The sequence below is a fragment of the Heloderma suspectum genome, chromosome 4 (genome assembly GCF_057233095.1).
Source record: "Heloderma suspectum isolate Gila_16-S chromosome 4, 16-S_ref, whole genome shotgun sequence".
In the NCBI taxonomy this organism is placed as follows: Eukaryota; Metazoa; Chordata; class Lepidosauria; order Squamata; family Helodermatidae; genus Heloderma; species Heloderma suspectum.
Genome location: NC_139461.1, coordinates 14654557 through 14680147, shown reverse-complemented (window position 1 = coordinate 14680147; position 25591 = coordinate 14654557). Strand labels below are relative to the sequence as shown.

General features: G+C 46.2%; 1 protein-coding gene across 1 annotated transcript in view; it reads right to left on the bottom strand.

Annotated features, from left to right (window-relative positions):
- COL22A1 (collagen type XXII alpha 1 chain) overlaps positions 1-25591 on the bottom strand; it is a 224738-nt gene that overhangs the window by 130164 nt on the left and 68983 nt on the right. The window contains exons 15-19 of the mRNA XM_084847960.1: positions 24609-24662; positions 19705-19740; positions 17362-17391; positions 16354-16407; positions 13244-13297 (exon numbers count right to left, since the gene is read on the bottom strand). Of these exons, the coding sequence (XP_084704086.1) occupies positions 13244-13297; positions 16354-16407; positions 17362-17391; positions 19705-19740; positions 24609-24662 (228 nt within the window). The remainder of the gene's footprint in view (positions 1-13243; positions 13298-16353; positions 16408-17361; positions 17392-19704; positions 19741-24608; positions 24663-25591) is intronic.

Sequence of the window (25591 nt, the reverse complement as noted above, 5' to 3'; positions counted from 1 at the left end):
AAATGAAGAGCCATGTCCTCCCTGTGTATTTCTCCCCTAGCATGAATGAAGCGCTGAGTGTGGTTGTTGGGGGCATGGTCATGATGTCGAAGGTGGTGATGAAGGTCTGATGGGCATTCTGCCTTCCTGTGCCTGAGCCATTTGGCTCCTTGACATTTTCAGCCTGCCTGTTTAAAACAGCAGCAGAGCAGGAGAGCGGCAGGGACTGGCCAAAAGCATGGAAGAGGGAGGTGGGGCCCAGGGAGATTGGTTGGGGGGGCTGTCCGCATGTCAGTCCCCATCCACCAGTAATATGCAAGGGGAGGGAAAGGGGCAAGAACCCAGGGAAAAGTATAGTTGAATCTGGAACATGTGTAATACCTCTTCACAGAAACATGACGCTGTGGGAATGGCCATCTACAGAGAAGGAAGTGCATGTAAAGGGAGTCGTTGGGATCCTGCATTTAAAATGGAAGTAGAAAGCCCTGTTTTAAATGCAGAATTTTAGGCTGGTGTAGAAATCCCCTGTGTCACAGAGAAATACAATGGAAAGGATTCAACCAGACTATAACAGAAGCTCTGGGGTTCAGAGATTACACAGATCGCAGCTACCCCATTGTCACCATGCACAACTAGTTGTGCATGGCAGCTTGTGGGCCCAGAGCTGCATGTCAAAAGATGCATCCAGCTAGTTCAATGGGTCCTAGATAAGCACTTTGATACAGATGTGGGAAATTGCACATTGGCTGAGCACATGTCCACCCTTGTTGAACAGCAGCACTGATGTGCAAATGTGTTTAAGGGAACTTAAACATTTCGAGTAGTTGTATGGATTGTACCACTTCAGACTGAAGGAGGGATCTCACATGATCACATGATGCTTCCCCCCCACACACACACACACACCCTTCCACACAGAAAACTACAAAGTCAGGGTGAAGGGTAGCCTTCTGCTAGGGATGTATGAATCAACAGAACTTGAGCTCAACAAAGTTCCCTGAATTCCATCCCAAAGCTCATTCTGATTTGAATCCATATGAAAATTTGTGCGTATTTGCACCTGTATTTTTCCAAATGTACAGATCAATGGTGCGATCTTTGAAATGTCTGCATTCTTCTCCCATTGATTAAAGCATGCTATGTGCATTTTTCAAAAGTATGCATGCTGTCGAACACATGGAAGGTGGGGGCCATGAACCATATTGCAAGCTCGGAAATATACAGACCTTGACTGCAGATTGTGCTGGAGTCCGTGTTTGGTCAGGAAGGTGAGAACTGGCTCAATCCTGAACAAAAATGAACTGAAACAGATCTATCACACAACCCTACCTTCTGCCTAACATGCTAGTTTTCTATGTAGAGGGAATGTTTTTGTACAAACGATGTTCAATCTATCACAGAAAACTTCAACTGCAGTCTGAAGTGGCATAACTCAGATGTGGATTTCTCACCTCAGTTGGAACTAGGCCTTAAAGGGGGAACCTCAGCCACATAGGGAACTGCCTTATTTCACATCATACAGACTATTTGCCCATTTAGCCTAGCACTGCTTACTGTGACTAGCAGACATTGCCCAGAGTTACAGGCAGAGGCAGGTTTTTCCCATCACTAGCCACCTCATCCTTTTTAACTGGAGATGCATGAGATTAAACCTGGGATCTTCTACATACAAGTCATGTGCTCTGCTATTGAGCTACAGTCTCTTCTTGGCAGGAGCATCCCCCTGCCTTCGCTCTTTCCCTTGAATGCATCCTCCTGCATCCATCCTCTGTCTTTCCCCTCTCTGTGTCCCTGTTACATCCAGCAAAGGAGCTGGGGAGGGCTGCCACTTAGTGTGGGGGAGCCTCTTGGGAGCATTTTTCTTAAGGAGTGGGCTTTAGCAGGGAAGCCCACTACTATGAATGACTACAACTCTCCCAAGGAGGTGGAAAGCTGAATTTCAGCGATAGCCAGCAACACTAGCAATTAGAGGGATGGTGTTGGGAGGATGACCCAGGTGATGGCTGGGGAACCTCTCAGTGCCTGAATGCCACCTTTAATTTCAGACAAGCGCTTGGGGGCCACATTCAGATGGTGGATCAAAGGCAAAGGCAAAAGGTTTGGGCCATTTAAAACAAACAAACAAACAAACAAACACCCATCCTATTGTAGCTTAAAACTCTTACCTCCATTAACTAAGTCTTAGGAGAGGAATTTCAAAAGCCAGTAAACCATCAGTGGAGGCTGGTGGGTCTGATTTTGATGGGGCTGTGTTTCCATTCTGGGCCTCAGCCTTCAGCCAGAACTCTAAAGAAGTCACCCAAAGTGCTGAACCTCTGTTGGGGTGAGGGTTCAGCACCTTGGATAGCTCCTTTAGAATTCTGCCTGAAACCCAGAAGGGACTCACAGGCCCACCGCAATCAGAGCCACCAGCCTCCACTGTAAGCCACCAGACGATGGGTGGTTGGGGGGAAGCGATGGGGCTAGGGGAAAGGGAAGTGGACATCTGGTGAACCCTAGAGGGTTAGACTGATACCCTAGGTTAGAGGGGCAAGATTTGGCCTTGGTCCTGAGGTTCTCCACCCCTGCCATATAAGGGCTACCAGCAGTTAGAAACTCCAAGGGCTGCCATTGAGAATGACTCAGAAGCTGCAGCTGGTGCAACATTCTACTGCTGTCTGTGGACATTTGGAGGCAGGAGGCCAGCCAGGCAGTTTTGTAATAACTGCACTGGCTGCCAACCTGCTTCTGGTGCTCCTCTAGAAAGCTGCTTCTCCCTATATGAGCCCATGTGCTCTGAGTATGGAAACCCCTGTTCCAAGAGCTTTGGTTTCATGAGGCAAGAACTTCAGAGGAAAGCAACATTCTTCCAGAGTTTGCAGTTATATTACTGACTGTCATTTTGCTGGTTCCAGGTTCTCCCACTGAATGTTATTACTGGATTGAATTCTAATGATTTTTGTTTTTGTTTAATGTTCGCTTCCTTGATCCTGGGTAAGGAAATATTTTAAATAATTATGCCAAAGAAGAAGAAGATATTAAGCACCATGGAGGGGTAGGGCTGGAGAGGAAGAGAACGTTGATGGAAGGGGATGCAAAGGGAAGTCATAGGCTCCATCAAAGCACTTCCAGACTTTCTGCCTTTAGTAGTTGATCTTGCCCTGGATCCAACGGATGTGCTTCTGTGCTCTCTTGCGGCTGATGGAACAAGGCAGCTAATGAAGGCACACTGAAGGAGCACATCACAGTGGCTTGTTCCTCAAGATTTATGCTTCAGCCTTCACGGAATCTAATTGTCAGTCTGTGTGATTAGTTTGTTGGAAAATAACTTTCTGGCAAACCTTGGAGTGTCACCATCTGTGTGGTTTGTTAGCTTTCTGCTTAAGGCGCTTTTGTGCAGGTTATGTTCCAAATGAGCAATGTGAGCTCGAGAAATAATTAAACTCCCTTGGAAAAAGGAATGTGCCAATCTCATAGCAAGCAATTTGATCTGGCTTCCATTGCCCCTGGTAAAGTGAACTAGCAAGGAAAAAATCGACCTATCATTCAGTATAGATTTATAATCCGCTAGGCGTGGTATCATCTCATTTCTGAATTTATTATCTCAGGGTTCATTACATTATTTCTTTCTTGGATACCTTGTAAAATGTCCATTACTGGAGTAGAGTGTGCCAGGATAAATGATAATTCACATTTTAGATCCCAAAGAGTGAAGAACAATAATGGTTCCAGCGTGGTTTATATAACTGATGCAGGGAATAAAAACATAAGAAGAGCCATGCTGGATCAGACCAAGGGTCCATCTAGTCCAGCATTCTGTTCACACAGTGGCCAACCAGCTGTCGACTAGGAACCCACAAGCAGGGCATGAATGCAACAGCACCCTCCCACCCATGTTCCCCAGGACCTGGTGTACCTAGGCTTGCTGCCTCTGGTACTGGAGGTAACAGATAGCCATCAGGACCGGTAGTCATTGATAGCCCTTTGCTCCAGGAATTTGTCCAACCCCCTTTTAAAGCCATCCACATTGGTCACCATCACTACATCCTGTGGTAGCGAATTCCATAGTTTAACTATGCGCTGTGTGAAGAAGGGAAAGATATACTAGGCCAGGGTTGGGGATCTCAGTCCCAGAGGCCAAATCCAGCCCTCCTGTGGTCCCAGTCTAGCCCTTCCACAGAAGTCTATGGGCTCCTTCACATGGAGCTTTTATGCTGCTATTGAGATTGCTCCCTCATGGAAGTTTGCAGACCCTTTACATGATGCCGTGAACCATCAGGGCATCTCCTGCATGTCCTTATTCTGTTTTTGAATAGATCAGAGATAATGGGCTATCAAATGACCCTGTTTGTGTTCTGCTTGAGTTCCCTCCATGCAAAAGGAAAAGCTCCAAGAAGAGGAGTTAGACCAATGAAACATATGCAAGACTTGGACAAGGGGGAGAAGGAGGGGAAAAGGGGAGAGGGGAAAGGAAGCATATGTAAAGGTAGTTCATTGTGATCCTGCATTTCAAACGGAAGCAGAAAGCCCCCTTTTTTAAATGCAGAATTAGGCTGGTGTAGAGATGCTCTATGCTCCCTTCCCAAGGCCCAACCACATTTTCCCCAATCACCAATGATTGGGCAGCCAATAAATAAATAAATAAATAAATAAATAAATAAATAAATAAAATGTGGTGTTTTCCTCAGTTTTTGTGCCGCTTTCCCCCATTCTAAAAGGTTGAAATGCCTCTCATAAGGCATAACTGCTAGTAGTAAGTGCTTGAAACTAAAATATGCCGGTATGTTTTTAAAATATTTTTGGCCCCACTTCTTTTGCATTTGGCCCTGCCCACCACTGGAATGTGTCCCCTGAGATCTTTGCTGCAATTGAATGTTCCCCAGGCCGAAAGAGGTTCCCCACCCTGGGCTAGTCCTAAAGACTTGAATTCTCCCAACGGCGAATGAATTCCAAGTGGAAAAACACTCAGTGAATCACTCAATTTTAGATTGAATCTGATATTCAGTTCCAAGATAGTTCTAAGAATTTGGGAGGAAATCCCCTAAACTCATGCAGTGTTATGGTCACCATTTTGCGGTGTGTATTATGCAATCACTGCAAACACCAAGTACAAATGTGGCCGCCAGGTAACCTGGGGAGGAGGACAGATCTTGGCTGATTTTGGTCACATGTATAAAAACCCTATGACCATGTTTATACATATGTGTGTTTGTGCACCATAACATAACTACTTTGGAATTACTCGGTACTTTAGGAGCGCCTTCTCCCCTATGTCCCAGTCCACTAGGGATATCAGAGAATTCCGCCATGGATCCCAGGGAGGCCGAATTCCAGTGAATTCGCCCCCCCCAGAATCCATGGTGGAACGGAGCAACCCACCCCACCACCCCGCGAAAGCCCCATGAAACGGAGCCTACCTGGCTGTGGCTCCGGCGGCGGCTCTGGTGGGGACTCCGGTGGTGGTGGCAGCTCCGGCGGCGGTGGTGGCTCCAGCCACTGCCGGGCTGTGGCCACAAGTGGCAGCTGCTACACCAGCCACCATTTGCGTCCCTTCTCTGAGCCGTGATAGGCTACGTAAATATTTACGTAGCCTATCACGGCAAAGAGCGGGAATGCAAATGGCGTCCGCTGTGCCATTTGCATCCCTGCTTTTGCCGTGATAGGCTATGTAAATATTTACGTAGCCTATCACGGCCCAGAGAAGGGACGCAAATGGCGGCCGCTACGCCGGCCACCATTTGCGTCCACAGACCTGCTGCAGCCGGATGTCTGCCTGCGGATGCACCCAGCCGGTGGCTCCGCAGAGTTGCTGCGGAGCGGAGGCGGCCAGGGAGGATTCTGGGGTGAGGGATGGAGCACCTCCCCCCCTACCGCCACTTATGAAACAGGTAAGTGGTTTTGTACATCCCTACAGTCCGCCACCTAAGGTCCTCTGAGGGCTCTCTGCTGTGGGCTGCCTAAAGTGAGACTGGCAGCCACACACAAGAGGACCCTTTCCTTGTCCTCCCCTCAGTTGTGGAACTACCTGCAGGTTGAAATACGCCTGCTGACCTCGCTGAAGGTTTTTAAGCAGGCATTAAAGACTCTATTGTTCTGGCAGGCCTTCCCTCTTTAGAACTGTTGTTTCTTGTGCTGACTCTTGCATACTGTTTCTAAGCTGTGTTGTTTTTAAGCTGTGTTGTTTTAATTGCTTGATATTTGTGAAACTGTCTTTAGTTCAATGTTGTTTTTAGTTATATGTTGTTCGTATATATTGTGAAGAAGTACTTCCTTTTAACTCAGGACAGGTAAAAGGAAGCACTTCTTCACACAGCGCATAGTTAAACAATAGAATTCACTACCACAGGCTGTAGTGAGGGCCACCAGTTTGGATGACTTTAAAGGGGGTTAGACAAATTCCTGGAGGAAAAGGCTATCAGTGGCTACTAGTCCTGATGGCTATGTGCTATCTCCAGTACCAGAGGCAGTGAGCATATGTACACCAGTTGTTGGGAAACATGGGTGGGAGGTGCTGTTGTGCTGTTGGGTTCCTGGTCGACAGCTGGTTGGTTGGCCACTGTGTGAACAAAATGCTGGACTAGATGGACCCTTGGTCTGATCCAGCAGGGCTCTCCTGATGTTCTTATGTAAATGGCTTTTAGACTTTGTATATTGTATTGAAATGTTTTAACTTTTTTAAAATTTATTTTTATTTTATTTTTATAAATGAAATAAACACTACCAACAATATAATCAGAATCTTCAGTTTCCAACATTACAGTATTCTAAGAAAAAGAAAAAAGGGAAGATAGAAAAAGAATGTTTTAACTTTTGTAAACCGCCCAGAGAGCTTCAGCTATGGGGCAGTAGAGAAATGTAATGAATAAATAGATACAAAGATTAGTGTTGTGGTTAAGTAAGGAGAATTGGGTTATTCTGAAGATAAGCCCTGATAAATGTATATTTTATATTGTACCCCCACACACACACAGACACACAGATGCATGCACGCACGCATGCACGCACACACACACGCACAGCAGCCCTATTTAAATACACATTTCTCCTACTTCTCTTCTGCTCTCAGGTCTTTTGAGCCTGCAGGTGTGTGAGAGTGAAACTTTCCAGTGGAAACACTGACAAGGTGGATTAACCTGCCAGCTTGTAGTTCCAAAGAACCAAGCTTAGTGTTAGCATAACAGGCAGATGAATTTCATTGATATCTGACAACTGAGAGGACAGGTGAGAGGGCTCTACATGTCAGAGCATGGGCAAAAATATTATGAATGGCTCTCTGGGAAGAAGCAATATTGAGCTTTTCCTTGTTAAATTGCTATGATATCTGACAGTGTCCAAGTCAAGAAATTGATGTAAATTTAATTGCAGACCTTTCCTTCTCTAGGTCACAAGCAAAACCTCAGCTATAGAATCACAGGATGATCCATTGATCCAGAAGGGCCATCAAATGTCATCAAGTCCGAATCTTTCCCCCAACCAAGATCCTCCATCTTCCCTAAAGAATAGCTCGCATGATCCAAATTTGGGGTTGATACAAACAGAGGACAAGAATGAGTGAAGTGTATGAAAGCAAAAGTGCTCGAAGGGACTCCAAAACTGGGATTTACTGGGATTTACTGTGAACTGAGTGCACTCAGGTCTTTAGGCACAGAAGAAAATAGGAATGTGTAACATTGTCCCTTGTGATTGGCTGGCAGTATGAACCCTATGGATTGGCCAAGTCTGGTATAAGAGCCAAGCCTCCTGTCTTTTGCCTGGTCAATGTAGCAGTACTTTCTCCAGGTTCCAGCTTTTCCCTCCCTCCAGGGGTTGCACATTTCTTAGAGTGAGAAAGTAGCTAATTTTGGGTATGATCTTAAAGTATCACTGGCTAGGAAAAATAATATGTTGTCTGTACTCTAGAAATAAGGTTGCTTGGAGTGGGAATGATAAGATACTATCATGATTAGAGATGTATACAAAATTCATTTCAGTTTGTTTTTGATCAGAATTTACCCACCCTGGAACCACACAGCAGACCCAAAGGCAATCTGTGGTCAAAGTCCCTATATTTCTGAGCTAGTGATGCGATTTGTGGAACCAAAACCAAATCCTGTTCAAAAACTGCATACATTTGAAAAAATCACATGAAAAATGCATAATCTTGAAAAAAAATGTGCACAATCATGCACAGAAAAAATATGCACATTTCAAAAATGTGCACAACTGATGTGTCCTGTACATTTTGAAAATTGCTCAAAAATATGCATGGATTTTCATGCAAAAAGAAAAAAAAACAATGCTTGCAATCTAATATGCTTACAAGTGAAAACAAGATGCAGCTGCCATTCGCAAAGCAGCACGAACGACACCAGGTAAGTGCTCCGTTTTGCACGCTTTTCGCGGGGTGGAGGGGTGGGGGGCTTCGTTCTGCCACGGATTTTGGGGGGGCCGAATGCACTGGCATTCGGCCTCACTGAGATCCATGGTGGAATTCTCTGATATCCCTACATTTGGTCTTACACAAAATGGCACCAAGAATTCCAATATACATAAGATTACAGGCATAAATGGCCCATTGGATATGTCAGCCATTCACGGTGCCATTTTGTTTAAGTTCAAATGTGCACATTTTCGTGACTACCAGTTTTTTCACAAAATGGCTATTGCAGAGCTCACCAGTTGGGCCTGGGGTGGGTCCAGGCGGCTTGGCGAGTGGGTGGGGGTCTTGGGCATGCATCTGGGGGTATGTGAGCAGGGGCAGGGGCTCTGCAGGCTCCTGGAGAAGCTGCATGGGGGGGTGCCTGTCTATCTGTACTGCTCACTCAAGTAGGGCCAGCTCCAGGTTTCAGGGGGCCCTTGATGAAACACTGTGTTGCCATCCCTGTTTTACATCAGTGGGCACCCTAATGGGCAGTAGTGCTAGGCAGCCGAACCACTGGGCCACCACTTTAATTTCCCACAATGCCCTGAATATAGCATCACTCTCGGGCACTGTGGGAAATTAAAATCCCAGCCCCCAAAGGAGGTCTGGGAGCCTTAGGGACTACCGTTTTATCTTCCCACAATGCTTTGAAGCAGTGCTGTATTAGGAGTGTTGTGAAAAATATATATGGTGCTTGTCAGACCCAGCTTCCCAAAAGTGATGAGGGAGCAGAAGGCAAGATCAAATTGTTTAAAGCCGGACCCAGGGAAGACAACAGGAGTGGACCACATGGGGGTCCTAGCAGGTACCCAAGGTGCCATGTGCTGATGTTGATGCCTGTACTCAAGCTGCAAGTTCTAGATTCAGGTACCCATTGCTGTAGCCTGGTTGCAATGATCATAGGCCTCTCCCAGTCCCGGAAATCTTATATAACTGACACCTTTTTTAAATAAAAGGTGATGCCACCATGTCACATTTTTCTTTTCATGGAAGTTCCCTTCTGACAGATGAGGAATACACATAATAAAGCTAGGAAGACATTACCCTGAATGACACATTCAATCATAGGGGGGCCATTATACCCCCCATGATTGTGGCAAATAGTGCTGTGCCACAGACTCTTTGATGGAATGTTGCCTTCTAATGAACCAAGACTACAAAACTTGCTTGAGCAGGTAATTAATGGAACTACTAAGCCAGGGAAACTCAACCATGATGCACAACTAAATTATGGAGCTGTGTGCTGCTTTGCTGAATGCAATACAGGTCTGCTTCCTAAGCACTGGCAGTAATGTAAGACAAAGGAATAACTCATTTCTCATTAGGGTAATTTTAATAGAGTTTTGCCAAGAGAACACGCTGATCATAGCAAACACTCTTTTCCAACAGCACAAGAGGTGACTCTACACATGGACATCACCAGATGGTCAATATCGAAATCAGATTGATTATGTCCTTTGCAGTCAAAGATGGAGAAGCTCTATACAGTCAGTAAAAACAAGACCTGGAGCTGACTGTGGCTCAGATCATGAGCTTCTTGTTGCAAAATTTCAGCTTAAATGGAAGAACATAGGGAAAACCACTAAACCATTCAGGTATGACCTAAATCATATCCCTTATGAATATACAGTGGAGGTGAGGAATAGATTTCAGGGATTAGACCTGATAGACAGAGTGCCTGAGGAACTATGGACGGAGGTCCGTAACATTGTTCAGGAGGCAGCAACTCAATCCATCCCAAAGAAAAAGAAATGCAAGAAAGCCAAGTGACTTTCTGATGTGGCTTTACAAGTAGCTGAGGAAAGAAGGGAAGCGAAAAGCAAGGGAGAAAGGGGAAGATATATCCAACTGAATGCAGAGTTCCAGAGAATAGCAAGGAGAGACAAGAAGGCCTTCTTAAATGAACAATGCAAGGAAATCGAGGAAAACAACAGAATGGGAAAGACTAGAGATCTCTTCAAGAAAATCGGAGATCTCAAGGGAACGTTTTGTGCAAAGACGGGCATGATAAAGGACAAAGAAGGCAGGGACCTAACAGAAGCAGATGAGATTAAGAAGAGGTGGGAAGAATACACAGAAGAACTCTACAGGAAAGATCTTAATGTCCCTGATAGCTATGATAGTGCGGTCACTGAACTTGAGCCGGACATCCTAGAGAGTGAAGTCAAGTGGGCCTTAGGAAGCATTAGTAACAACAAAGCTAGCGGAGATGACAGTATTCCAGCCGAGCAATTTAAAATCCTAAAAGGTGATGCTGTTAAAGTGCTGCACTCAATATGCCAACAAATTTGGAACACTCAACAATGGCCGCAAGACTGGAAAAGGTCAGTTTACATTCCAATTCCAAAGAAGGACAATGCCAAAGAGTGTTCAAACTACCGCACAATTGCGCTCATTTCACATGCCAGCAAGGTGATGCTTAAAATTCTACAAGCTAGGCTTCAGCAGTATGCGAATCGAGAACTACCGGAAGTACAAGCTGGGTTTCGAAGAGGCAGAGGAACTAGAGATCAAATCGCCAACATTCGCTGCATCATGGAGAAAGCAAGAGAATTCCAGAAAAAATCTATTTCTGCTTCATTGACTACGCTAAAGCCTTTGATTGTGTGGATCACAACAAACTGTGGCAAATTCTTAAAGTGATGGGAGTACCAGACCACCTTACCTGTCTCCTGAGAAACCTGTACAAGGGTCAAGAGCAACAGTAAGAACCAGACATGGAACAACCAAGTGGTTCAAAACTGGGAAAGGAGTACGACAAGGCTGCATATTCTCACACTGCTTATTTAACTTATATGCAGAGTACATCATGAGAAATGCCGGGTTGGATGAATCACAGCTCGGAATTAAGACTGCTGGGAGAATTATCAACAACCTCCGATATGCAGACGATACCACCCTAATGGCAGAAAGCAAAGAGGATCTCAAGAGCCTCTTGTTGAGGGTGAAAGAGGAGAGTGCAAAAGCTGGTTTGAAACTCAACATTAAAAAAACGAAGATCATGGCATCTGGCCCCATCACTTCCTGGCTTACAGAAGGGGAAGAAATGGAAGCAGTGACAGATTTTACTTTCTTGGGCTCCAAGATCACCACAGACGGTGACTGTAGCCATGAAATTAAAAGACGCTTGCTCCTTGGGAGGAAAGCTATGGCCAACCTAGACAGCATAGTAAGAAGCAGAGACATCACCTTGCCGACAAAGGTCCATCTAATCAAAGCTATGGTTTTCCCAGTAGTAATGTATGGCTGTGAGAGCTGGACTATAAGGAAGGCTGAGCGCCGAAGAATTGATGCTTTCGAACTGTGGTGCTGGAGAAGACTCTTACGAGTGCCCTGGACTGCAAGGAGCTCAAATCAGTCCATCCTAAAGGAAATCAACCCTGACTGCTCATTGGAAGGACAGATACTGAAGCTGAAGCTCCAATATTTTGGCCACCTAATGCGAAGAGAAAACTCTCTGGAAAAGACCCTGATGCTGGGAAAGACTGAAGGCAAAAGGAGAAGGGGCCGGCAGAGGATGAGATGGCTAGATAGCATCACCGATACAATGAATATGAACTTGAGCACGCTCCGTGAGAGAGCACAGGACAGGAAGGCCTGGCGTGCTATGGTCCATGGGGTCACGAAGAGTCGGACACGACTGAACAACTGAACAACAACAACAGTCTTTTCTGTCTTTAAATCTTCACCTTAGATCTACATAACCTAAACATAGCTGGAGGTTTACAGCAAAACCTTCTCTACTGTAACAGTTTTTACCCACAACCTCCACAAAGGCTGTTTCCCATGTTGCTTTTACCACTTATCTCCAAGCCTAAAGAAATATTGCTAGAAGGGCTGTAGCAAACTCTTGTGTGTCCCATCCCAAATTATAAGAATGTTAATAATTTAAGTTTTGCAAGGCTGGTCTGTTTCTAAAATCTAATTAACAGCTCACACGCACACGCACACAACTGGTGTAGTGAAAAGTAGGGATGGGCGAACAGGCAATGTTTGAGCTTGTTGAGGTTGTCTGAATTCTTTCTCAAAGCTAGCTTTGCCTTGTTTGTATTCCCAAAAGTCAGTGCCTTTCCCCCCTGCTCCTCAATAAGGAAAAATGTGCATTTTTAGAAGTGCACATTTTTACCAATTGAAAAAAAAAAACATTTTTTTTAATTCACATTTTTCCTGATCAAAAATGCACATTTCCCCCCTTAGGCTAAACTGTGAAAATGTGGAGGGGGGGATTTACACATGTGTGCAAGTGCATATTTTCAGAAGAGTGCACTTATGCAAGAGTGCACTTTCAAGCACAAACTCAAGTTCATGAAACAGTGAAAATTTCCCAAGAATTGTGTTCCTTTTTTCTGTTCACATTTGGGGTTGTGAAAAAGACATGTTCACATGATTTGCAAACACGAACAAAATTCTCATACACCTCTAGTGAAAAGTGCTAGGTAACAATAATTATTAATTTTACAACATTGCCCCCCCCCGACACACACATTTTACATATAAGCATAAGAGCTCACGGCATTAAAAAAACAAAAACAAAACCCTGAATCAGTCTAATCTAATGGCTTGGATCCAAATTGGTGTGTGTGTGTGAGTATGGGCAAATCTGCCCCTTTCAGTTTCTTACATCCCCCCCCCCCACAATAGTCTCAAGTTTTTTTCCATCCCATTTATGAAGATATTTGTTAATTTTGGTGAGTTCATATGAAAAAATAAACTGGTCAAATTTCTCAACCACACCTATTAGCTACCATATTCAACACAGAAAAAAAAAAGTGTAGAACTGAACAAAGCTGTGGGGGAGTAAGAAAAAAACAAAACGCCGCCGAACACAGCCAAACAACCTGGTGAATATCAAGTTGAGACATGCAAATTAGAAACGTTGCTCACCCTTTGACCTTGTAATCCAGCAGGTCCTGGCTTGCCTTCTAGTCCTGGGGGTCCCTGAAAACAAGATAACATTTAAACAAAATCATCAAATGAAAGAAGTGTTACAACATTTCCACATACAATGTTGCTTTTTCTTACTAGAGAGAGAAGATGGTCGCATGGATGATCTGTAATATGTCTTAGAAGCCACTGACACATTTTGGAACATGGCTTGATTCTCCTGGATTCACCACCTGCCCGCGCTTGGCGAACGGCTTGCACTCACCACGGCAGCCTTGTCAAGCTTCGCTGTCACCATTTTCTAAGAAATAAAACGGCAATCGCAAAAATGCATTTTTGTGAATGCTCATATTCACATATGCACAAATGTGCATTTTGTAAATGCGCATATTTTACTAAAAATGCACAATTTCGTACACAGACTAATGTGTGCCTTTGTAAAAATGCGCATTTCACACAGGAGATATGCACATTCACAAAATGTACATTTTCATGCATACAAAAACAGGCACATTTTTGTGATGGCTGTTTTCTTTTTTTTAGCCATGGCAACTGCAGAGCTTAACAAGGCCACTGGGGTGGCTGTGGGCTGCTTGCCAAGAGTGGGGGGGGGCTCGAGCTCCATCCAGGGACCAGCGAGCAGGGGCAGGGGCTGGGCAGGAGTCCGGAGAACCCAGATGGGGTGAGTTCGCACATCCCTAGTTAAGGGCACAGTCCTATGCATGTTTAGATGGAAAAAATCTTACAACTCCCAAAATTTCCCAGTCAGCCATGCTTGAAGGCACAGGAAATTGCCCCTGTGCATATGCGGAAGCCTTTTTGCTACTGAGTGGGGTTAAGGTGGCATAGGTTCTGAAAGGCCCACCACTTCCTTAGAAATTTGAACACGGATACCGATTATATCTGAAGTTCTTACAACAGCTAACCTAAGAACCTAGGAAGCTCCACTATAGTAGATCAAACTGTTTTTCCATCCATCCAACAGCATTCTATGGTCTCAGGCAGAGGTCTTCTATCTCAGCCAAATACCTGATCTTTTTAGCTGGAGATGAGACGACTGAACCTGAGACCTTCTCCATGCAATACATGTGCTCTACCAGCAGGTTATGGTTATTCCAGCCCCTGGTTATATTTTGATTAATCCTGCAATGACCATCATATTTGATATGGCATTCTGTATTTGCTATATGCTGGAGGACACCAGGTTGGTGAAGACTGATTTAACCCATTAGTCGCAGTGGTCCTCCAAGATTTCAGGTACAGGTACTTCCCAGTTGGGATGTCAGAGAAATCCGCTACGGATTCAAATGAGGCCGGATTCTTTGGAATTCGGCCTCAGAAATCCACAGCGGATTGGGACCACTTACTTCCGCTCCAGGAGGACTGGAGGCAGAATGGCACTAGGCTGTTTCTTGCCAGCCAGAGCCATTCACCTCGTCCCTGCCGATCACCATGTCTTTTTTTTTTTTTAAGGCGATTGGCAGGATGTGCCCATAGACTTAGACGCAAAATACAGCCATGAATCTTGCATATAAGCCTACAGACACATAGACTTAGACACAAGATTCATGGCTCTATTTGTGTCTAAGTCTATGGGCACATCCTGCCAATCGCCTTAAAAAAAAAAAAAGACATGGTGATCGGCAGGGACGAGGCGAACGGATCTGGCCGGCAGGAGGGAAGGTAAGTAGTCCCCAGGCCCACTGTCCATTCCTCCCCTCCTCCGGAATCCTCATGGAGCGGAGCTGCTCCAGAGGATTCCGGGGCAGGGGGAGGAATGGATCGTTCCCCACCGGAACAGACGGTGGGGAATCCGTACACCTCTACTTCCCAGGCCTGGTACCCAAGATCTTTTACCTTGAACCTGGGACTTTGTGCATCCAAAGAATAAGGCATACTCTTACCACTGAATCAAGGTCCCACCCCCAATGAAAGACATCCCAAAGCACAGAAGATTGACACAATTGTCTGAATGGGTCTGTGACCAGTGTGGCTGGCTATCACCCTGCATTGTCTCTAGGTATAGGGGGCTCTTCCTAACCCTGTGTCCTGAGAGCCTGTAGCAAAGGTCCTCTTTAGACTACACCCAATGAGCTACACTTTTCAGGTTATGCAACTGGTGAATTCTTTATACCAGTTGCATCAGCTGGTATGAGATTTGAACTTAGGACCACTCACATCCAAAGTAAAGATGTCCAACATTTGAAAGAGTGGTAGATAGGCGAAGCTTGCAGATGGACTTATATGTGGATACTTGGTCTGTTTTTACTGGAGTCTATGTGTAACCTATTTTTTCCCTTTTTTATTTCCTTCTCGAATATTGTAATATTTGAAACTTAGGATATTGGAACATGTTGTTGTATTTTTATTATTATGTTGTTCTTTTTCTTCTTTGGTTTTGTCATGTTTTTGTTTCATTTTTTTAAATTCACAGTAAAAAAAAAATGGGGGGAAAAGATGTCCATTGCTGGAAATCCAGTTCTTTTTTGACTCAATTGAGTTCCTCAGCCTGCCTGGCTCAGTTTAGATTTCAGGCCAAGCCACAGGTTTTTCCCCGAACTCCTTTGCATACTTTTTTGTGTCAAGTCATAATTTGTGCAAATAGAGACTTCCACAAATTGTGGCCAAGATTTGTGCAAATTTGCGCAATTTGCAGAAATTACACATGCTTACACAAAATTCAGCCATAATTCACATAAATTGAAAATCATGGGAAATCTGCAAAACGGCCCAACTCTCTGCAGACTGAGTCAGGATCCACAGCAGAGAACAGACCAAAGTCTGGTGGGGCTGAGCCAAGGAAAGCTCATCAAGCTCCACCCCATAACCGGATTCCTCCAACATACCTAATCCAAAGCAAGATTCATGCTAGTCTAGACCAACAAGCCTCTCACCTTCAAGGTACAGCCACCTTATCCTGTGGACAGGTCTTGTCCAGCATTCAAACCTGGGATCTCTCATCATGCCCCAGTTAAGAATCACACCCTTGGGGCAACAAGCCAGACCTAAGCCCATTCAGGGCATTGCATATTTCCCTCAGTGCATAGGTCAATCAAGACTGCTAATACATGAGCATCTCAGAGGGGGTGTGATGGAAGCAAGTTACTTACTGGACTACCTGGGGTTCCAGGAAGGCCTACTGATCCTCGTGGGCCAGGAGCTCCCTGTAAACAAATTTACATTTTAAAAGTTAGGATATTAAAAAAAAGTTAAAAACTAACAAACATACACTTTAAAAGAATCCTTCCACAGTGCATCTTATTGAACTGAGCAAGATGGCTGGAGATCCTCAATTATGGATGGCTACCTCAGTTTAAATATTCTCATAAAAATTGGTGATTCAAAACAATAAATAGATGTGTACAAGATTTGCACATCCTTCCATCCATACACACTTTTCTCTATTACCTCTGTTGTGCACTCCTGAATTTAAATCCGGAAGTGAAGCCCATGCAGTCTGTTCCTATACATCAGTGTGTGCATGTGCGGGGGGGGGGGGGCACACATGAACCTTCAGATGTGGTGGGAATACAGCTCCCATCAGCCCCAGCTAGCAGAACCAACCCACAACCCTGCAGTATGTGTTTACTCAGAAGTTCCATTGTGTCCAATGGGTCTCACACCCAAGAAAGTTTGCATAGGATTACATCTAATACAGTATTTCTCTGAGCAAACCTTTCATTCCTCTAGATGTAAAAGGGGGAGCCTAAAATTTGGAGCAAGTAAAATGAACTATAGTCAGACAGACAGTACAACAGCCCTGAAGGGGATCTTCACTTCCCACCCCACTCCCCTGCTCTCCTTAGGTAATGAAAACAGACAAAGCAATTTTATTTTGGAGTTCTCATGAACTACGAGGAAGTGAGTGGGTTGGAAGACTGTAACCCTTGAATAAAAGCTATTACGGGGAAGATAAACAACTTGCCAGTATCTCTTTTGATTTAAAATGAAGTTTATTCATAGTGGAAAGGTTTTGAGCCAATCAACCCTGACTTATTGTTTCTGCAAGTTTTCTTGACTTTACCACTGACTTTGACAGTTAAGAGTCAGGACTGCTGTTCTTGAAAAATCTTTCTCTGTCTTTATTGCTAGTGCAAACGTTGTTATGAAGACCTTACCTGTTCTCCTTTCAAACCTTCAACCTGCACCTAAAAAAAAGAAGTTACATATATAACACAGAAGAGGGGAGAGCAATCTGTGGTTTGTCTTTGTTGTTTTCTATATGAGATAGACCCATGAGTCTCAAGCTAAACTTCAGCTGTGAAGAAGCCACAGAATGTACATGGTGGTCACAAATGAGGACGCGGTACGTATGTGCTGGTGGCTTCAAAGGCATTCACAACATACTCGTGTCCCAAACAGGACAATGGCAGCAGTCCTGCTCCATTTGGGATTCCATCATCTGTTCTGGTCTCAGATGAGGAGGCATGACATAGGACAGGCAACTGGAACAGGAGCAGTTTTTGTACCACAACCAGCACTCCGGGTAACTGGCCCAGGACTTGTCATGAGTTCAGGACCGTAGAGAGCAGCTAGGGTGCTGACAAGTTCCCCCAGCACTGGCTTAGAGCACCTGGCAGGGTTTTATAGCTAGGCCCGGAGAGTTCTTCTGGGAGCTCCACCTCCTCAAGTGCTTGTTTTCATAAAGGGCCAGTGTCCTTTTCCGCAATTGCTGCCTTCTTCTGAGTGGTGAAAGTTTGGAGAGCTGGTTGGGGAATGCTTCTCAGAGCCTCCCTACTCACTGGAGGAGAGAGAGGTGTAATAAATGAATGAATGAGGTCCACTCCTCCGAGGGCAGCAGTGCCTCCTTCAGAGTGAGAGGACAGGATGTGGGATCCCAGGTGGAGGGCCCCACTTGGGAAGGTCCAGGAGCTAACTCCTTCTTGGAGTTGCTGCCACTAGAAACTTCAGTCTGAGAGGGTTCTTGGTCCTGGGGCATGAGACTGGCTGCATTTGACAAATGATTTCTGTATATGACTTGGCATCAGTCAAAATGGCCAAGTACTGAACTTGAGGGACATGTTACCTCACACACTATACCAGCCTTCTGCAACCTGGTGTCCTACAGATGTTCTGGACTACAACCCTTAGCATTCCTTACCATTGCCCACACTAACTGGGGATGATGGGAGATGGAGTCCAAGGCATCTGGAGGGCACCAAGTTAGAGAAGGCTGCACTACGGTAATTGCCAGAGACTGCAAGTCAATAATCAGGGATATGAAATTGAATTGGAAAGTGGGTATCACCTGCATCACAATACTCTGGGGCATGCCTCCAGAATCTTCTTGACTATGTCTGGAAGTTCATAGGTTCTCTCATGAGAATTTATCCCAGATTTTTAGGCACAGACCCCAGAAGCTACAGCTGAAATCCTCTGCTTTGTCATGAGGCACAGGCATTGCTTAAAGGCTGGCCAGAGGCTAGACCTTAAAATTGTTTTCCAGCGAGCAGACAGACTCTTGAATGGCAATTATGCCTGCAAAAGGCTTGGGGCAATTCTGCTTTAGTCCTATAGACTGGACCATGCCTTGGACTTGTAGCTCTTTTTATAGGTACTAGATTAACTTGATTGAGAGATTTCTTTGGAAAATAGACAATAGTCTCCTTGATACAGTACTGAGATGTTCACCTGGACTGTAAACTTCCAACAGTTAAATGGCCTTAAGCCTAGGGATAGGGTGCAGCTCTTCCTTCACTTGGAATCCAGGGAGAAACCTGTGTCTTCTGTACTGATGCTGTCCAACAGGTTCCAGTCTGCTCCAGAAATATGGGGGAGAGATGAGCCCCTCATCCCAGTGCCCCTCAGATCCAGCCAGGCAGATGGTTTATTTTTTAAAAGCCTACCTCTCTGGGACATTTCTTCTTGTGATGCTGAGAGCTCTCTGTATTGTAAGAGGGAAGGCTTGTTATGCAGCCATGGAGGCTGACAAAAACCCACGGTATTGCAAAAGGCCCATCAGAATGGGAGACGGTGGAGTATTGTATTGTTAGATCTCCACTGCACTTCCTGAGGGCCCTCTGATCCAGCAGGGAGTTGGCAAAACATCTACCCCACCCCACTGAGCTGTGGAGTGGAGCAAACTGTGGAAAACTTTCACTTCCACAATCTGCTCTGAAGTTTTCGCAGAGTGGAAGGTTTTTGTTTCTCTCTCCAGCAAAATGCCACAGAGTGAAACTAGCTACTTCCACTCATTCGAACTTCAAAGAAATCCCTCAGTAACTGTGAGCGGGTGCTCTGAACATAATTCATTTGTGCCATACTTTTCTGAGCACTGGTCTTTACAAATCTATATATTAAGCTCTCTGCAAGCATGAACTCTCTGTATTTTAGCATCTCTATATGGGAGATCCTTGTAAGGTTTCTAGATCCTGCACATCCACACATTTATGTATTATTTTGGTAAACATGATTTTTCACCATCAGGCACAAAACACATATCCCACAAGAAGAGTTCTTACTGCTGAGCCTGGTTTTCCTGGAGGTCCTATTTCACCCTAGATGGGAAACCAAATGAGAGGAAAGCAATTAACTGACTGCATGTCCCCATATTGATTTTAGCAACCACTTCTTCCCTTCACAAACAACTGCACCATTCTGTCCAAGATGTGACTTCTGCACAGGGGGGCAAGGGCTAGGCCCTACACAACCCTTTCAAGGCCAAAACAGGCATTACTTTAAAACTGTGCCCTTTACATTTTATTCTAGAATATATGCAGGGTATTCAAACTAGATATTAAGAGACCATCTACACCCATGCTAGGGTGCCAATTTGTATTGTGGGCCCTGTGCCTACTCTAGTGTAAAACTGGAAATAGTTGTCACTGCTAGATATGGATTTAAAGTAATATCTGTTTTGGTCCTCAGTTCCTCTCCTGTACACACACACACACACACACACACACACCGTTTTGTTTCAGTTCACACATTCTTCAAAAATTCCCAGTGCTCAGTCCTGACTGTGAACATGGATGGGAGCACATTTTCTCTGAAAATGTTCACAAAATCCTGTCTTGCATTCACATTTGCAAAATGTGTACTTGAAAAATGCACAACTTTCTCAAAATGCACAACTTTTAAATCAGCCTATGGGGATTTTTTGTGCAGCTTTCATGTTTGATAGCTATTGGTTTTGCGCAATTTTCCCATTTGCGCAAAACGAACAGTGATCGCAGACACAAGTGCACATGGAGGAGAGATGAGCAGCAAGCTGATTTTCAGAGAATCTTGCCAAGCTCAAACATAGCTCATTCTCCCATCCCTCACACACACACACACACACACACACACACACACACACAGCACCTCTCCCACACTGTGGAGTTGATGTCATCAAGATTTAGCTCTGCAGTTCTGTATTATAACCTGTGATACTGTGATACCACTCCCTGACATACCAGAATATTGATTGATTGATTGATTGATTGATTGATTGATTGATTGATTGCATTGCATTGCATTGCATTCCTATACCACCCCATAGACAAAGCTCTCTGGGTGGTTTGCAAAAGTTAAAATATGAAATACAATAGAAAAAGTTTACAAGTCATTTACAAAAAAGCACACCAACAATATACACAAACAACATATAATTAAAAACAACACTGAACTATCAGACATAACTAAAGACACATCCAGGACCACCTAAAACTCATCATGTGTTGCCTTGAACTGAGCTCGGAAGCATAGAGGCAGCCAGTGCAAGCAGGCCATAGTCAGTCTTGTATGTTCGAACCTTCTGGTCCCTGTTAGCAACCTGGCCGCTGCATTTTGCATGAGCTGCAGCTTCCAAACTGTCTTCAAAGGCAGCCCCATGTAGAGTGCATTGCAGCAATCTAACTTGGAGGTTACCAGCACATAGACAACTGAAGTCAGGTTATCCCTGTCCAGATAGGGACATAGCTGGACCACCAACCTAAGTTGGTAAAAGGCACTCCGTGCCACTGAGGCCACCTGAGCTTCAAGTGACAAAGATGGTTCCAGGAGGACCCCCTTAGGGATGTACAAATCCCTTACCTGGTTCCTGTCGGGGCATCCGCTGAGCGGGAGAGGCAATCTGTTCCTCCCCTGGGAATCCTCGACGGGGGGAGAGGTGATCCAGTCCTACCCCCCTGGAATCCTGCCCGGCTGGCTCCGCTCCGCGGTCATGCCACAGAGCCACCAGCCGGGCTGATCCGCTGCAGAGCCTCCAGCCGCTGCCAGGCTGGTGCAGACGCAAATGGCATCCTGCATAGGGGATGCCATTTGCATCCCTATGGTAGCCTGTGATAGGCTATGTAAATATTTACATAGCCTATCACGGCTAAAGCAGGGACACAAATGGTGGCCGCTACGCCATTTGCGTGGCCGCCTTTACTGTGATAGGCTATGTAAATACTTACGTAGCCTATCACGGCAAAGAGCAGGGGCGCAAATGGCAGCTGCTACGACAGCTGCCATTTGTGGCTGCAGCAGCCCGGCAGCGGCCAGCCGGGAGACCAGCCGGAGCTGCTGATGCCAGAGCCTCCGCCACATCCGCCCCAGGTAAGCTCCGTTCCAGGGCAATTCCATGGGGTGGCGGGAGGCTGTTCCACCATGGATTCCAGGAGGGGCGGATTCTAAAGAATCCAGCCTCACTGGAGTCCATGGTGGAATTCTCTGACATCCCTATTGCTCCTTCACAGGGAGTGCAACCCCATCCAGAATAGGTTGAGCACCCTCCATCCGGTCAGCAGAACCACCCACCAACAACATCTCAGTCTTGTCTGGATTGAGCTTCAGTTTATTAGCCCTCATCCAGTCCATTGTCGCAGCCAGGCACTGATTCAGCACATCCACAACCTCACCTGAAGAAGATGAAAAGGAGAAATAGAGCTGTGTATCATCAGCATACTGATGACAACATGCCCCCAAACTCTGGATGACCGCACTCACCTGTTTCATGTAGATGTTGAACAACATGGGGGACAAAACTGACCCCTGTGGAACCCCATATTGGAGAATTCACGGGGGCGAGCAGTGCTCCCCAAGCACCACCTTCTGGAGCTGACCTTCCAAGTAGGAGTGAAACCACTGCACTGCAGTGCCTCCCACTCCCAGCTCAGAGAGCCGTCCCAGAAGGATACCATGGTCGATGGTATCGAAAGCCACTGAGAGATCAAGGAAAATCAACAGGGTCACACTCCCCCTGTCTTTCTCCCAACATAGTCATCATACAGGGTGACCAAGGCTGTTTCTGTGCCAAAACCAGGCCTGAACCCTGATTGAAAGGGATCCAGATAATCGGTCTCATCCAAGAGTGCCTGGAGCTGGTTGGTAGGGATGTCAGAGAATTCTGCGACGGATCTCAGTGAGGCCGAATGCCAGTGCATTCAGCCCCCCCCCAAAATCCATCGCGGAATGGCCTGCCGCCCCCCCCGCCCCCTGCGGATCCCCCCCGGGACGAGACTTACCTGGAGCGGATGTTTTGGATGGTGGCGGCTCCAGTGGCGACTTGGGCGGTGGTGGTGGCAGCGGCTGGTCTTCCAACCAGCTGCCGCCGCTGCCATTTGCAGTCTGTATTTTTTTCTCCTTTTTCCCCCCCATAGACATGATAGGCTACATAAAGACTTACATAGCCTATCACGTCAGGGTAAAACAAAAAACAAAAAAAAACCATGTACGCAAATGGCGGCAGCTATGGCTGCCGCCATTTGTGTTCCTTATTTTTCGCCATCTTAGTCTTAGGGATGTACGAAAGTCACTTACCTTTTCTCAGCTTGGCTTCATGGTGGGGGGGAGGCGCTTCGCTTCTCTCCCAGAAGTTCAGGCAAGGGGGGGAGGCGTCCCGCCTTGCCCGGCCGAAATTCAGGCCGGGGGGGAGGCGCCCTGCCTCGCCCGGCCGAAATTCAGGCCGGGAAGAAGCGCCCTGTCTCCCCGGCCGCGAAACAAAAAGTAAAAAAAAAAAAAAAAAGACCCCGTGATAGGCTACGTGACGATTTACATAGCCTATCATGGCTAGACTTCCAAAGTCAGCCGTGATAGGCTACGTAAATCGTCACTTAGCCTATCACGGGTGACTTTTGGGGAAAAAAAAAAGCGCGTACGCAAATGGCGGCACCCATGGGGCGCCACCATTTGCGTTCCTTATTTTGGCATGTCTAGTTTACGTAAAGATTTATGTAGACTACGGCGAAAGTAAGGGCAACGCGAATAGCCCCATGGGCGCCACCATTTGCGTGCATGCTTTTTTTTTTCTTCAAAGTCACCCGTGATAGGCTACATGACGATTTATGTAGCCTATCACGGCTGACTTTGGAAATCTAGCTGTGATAGGCTACGTAAATCGTTACGTAGCCTATCATGGGTGTTTTGTTTTTTTTTACTTTAGTTTTTTTTTTTTTTGTAATGGCGGCGGCAGCAGCCGGTCGGGAGACCAGCTGCCGCCCCCGCCCGTGACGAACCGCCGCCGAACCGCTGCTGGGACCCGCCGCCGAGAGGGACATTCGCCAAAGGTTAGTCCCGTCCCGGGGGGGGTGGGGGGCCGGCGGAGAATTTCCTAACCAACTTTGGGGGGCCGAATGCGTCGGCGCTCGGCCTCCCGAAGATTCGGGGAGAAATTCTCTGCCATCCCTACGTTGTCTACGTAAATATTTACGTAGACTAAGACGAATACAAGAAAGGGGAACGCAAATAGCGCCTAGTACGCTATTTGCATTCCCCTTTCTTTTCTTCATCTTAGTCTACGTAAATATTTACGTAGACTAAGACTGCAAAAAATAAGGAACGCATTTGCGTATGTGTTTTTTTTTTTACCCAGAGCCCTCCGCAGCCGGAAATACAGCTGCGGACGGCCCTGGTCTGGGCCTGGCTGGCTGTTCCGCGGAGCCGCCACAAAGCACAGCCGGCCATCGAGGATTCCGGGGGGGAGGACCGGATCGCCTCCCCCCCGTCGAGGATTCCGGGGGGAGGGACGGAATGTCTCCCCCCCACCATGAACAGAATCTGAAAAAGCTAAGTGACTTTCGTACATCCCTACTGGTTGGTAACCACTCACTCAAGGACCTTAATCGTCACATAGCCTATCAGGGGGCGTTTTTTTTTTTCTTTTATTGCAATGGCGGCGGTGGCAGCCGGTCGAAAGACCAGCTGCCGCTCCCGCCCCGCTCGAACACCCACCGAACCGCCGGCCGGACCCGCCGCCGGGAGGGACATTCGGCGAAGGTAAGTCCCGTCCCGGGGGGGGTGCGGGGGGGGTGCAGAGGATTTCTCCCCGAAACTTGTTCGGGGGGCCGAACACGTTGGCGCTCGGCCCCCCGAAGTTTCGGGGAGAAATTCTCCGCCATCCCTAGCCCTAACAGCACCACTGCACACAGCAAATGTATTTCCCCCTCTATTTTCACCTTACCTTTTCTCCCCTGGATCCCATGAGGCCAGGTTGGCCTTGACTCCCTTTGGTGCCCTGAAATCAGATTAAGCAGTTGTCAGAAATGTATTCAGGAGGGAGAGATTTACAGGTCTTAGTTAAAGAAGACAAGGTTCAAGAGAGTTGGACATCAAAATCTCAGTCTTTTATTGTGCAAGGCTAGCTGGGGAATGCTGGGAGTTGTAGGCCTTTTCTCTGTCTAAACATGCATAGGATTGCACCCTTAATCAAGCAGCAAAGAAGGATGATCACAAGATATATTAAAGGCCAGAAATTACTCCATAATCCTCAAAGGAGTATGGTCCTTCCTTCCTTCCTTCCTTCCTTCCTTCCTTCCTTCCTTCCTTCTTTCCTTCCTTTAAAAACAACAACAACAACAACAATAATAAACATTCTTAAGATGAGAGAGGGGTAGCAGAAATAGAGGCAGCTAAATAACTGAATTATAAGAAAGCAAAGGAAGACAACAAATAATGGCTCAAAGATCGATGTGACACTATGAAAAAAAATTAATACAGGACGTGTAGATAAGGCTATATATTAGCACTGCACCAAGTTTTGCAAGCTATTTATTTTTGACCATCTGTTGGGTGGGGAGGGGCAAAAAGAAATTGCACCCGAAAATTGGGAAGGGCTGAGAATTTTGGAGAAATGTCTCAGGGTGCACAGCTTTGGTGCTTACTTTACTGTATGGAGGTGGCTGAGTGGGGGTGCTCTTTCTTTTACCATAACCCCCACCCCCATCCTTGCAGCCTCTCCAAGCTGCTTGAGCTTCATGGAAAAGCCCCAGGCCACGGACTGTTACTGGTCTGTGGCCTGTTGGGAACCGGGCCGTACAGCAGGAGGTTAGCGTAGGGGTGTGCGAAACCCCCTTACCTTGGGTCTGCAGGGGTCCGCGGGGGAGGGGAGGAGATCCATCCCTCCCCCCCAGAATCCTCGCCAGCCCCGGCCAGCTCCACTCCAAG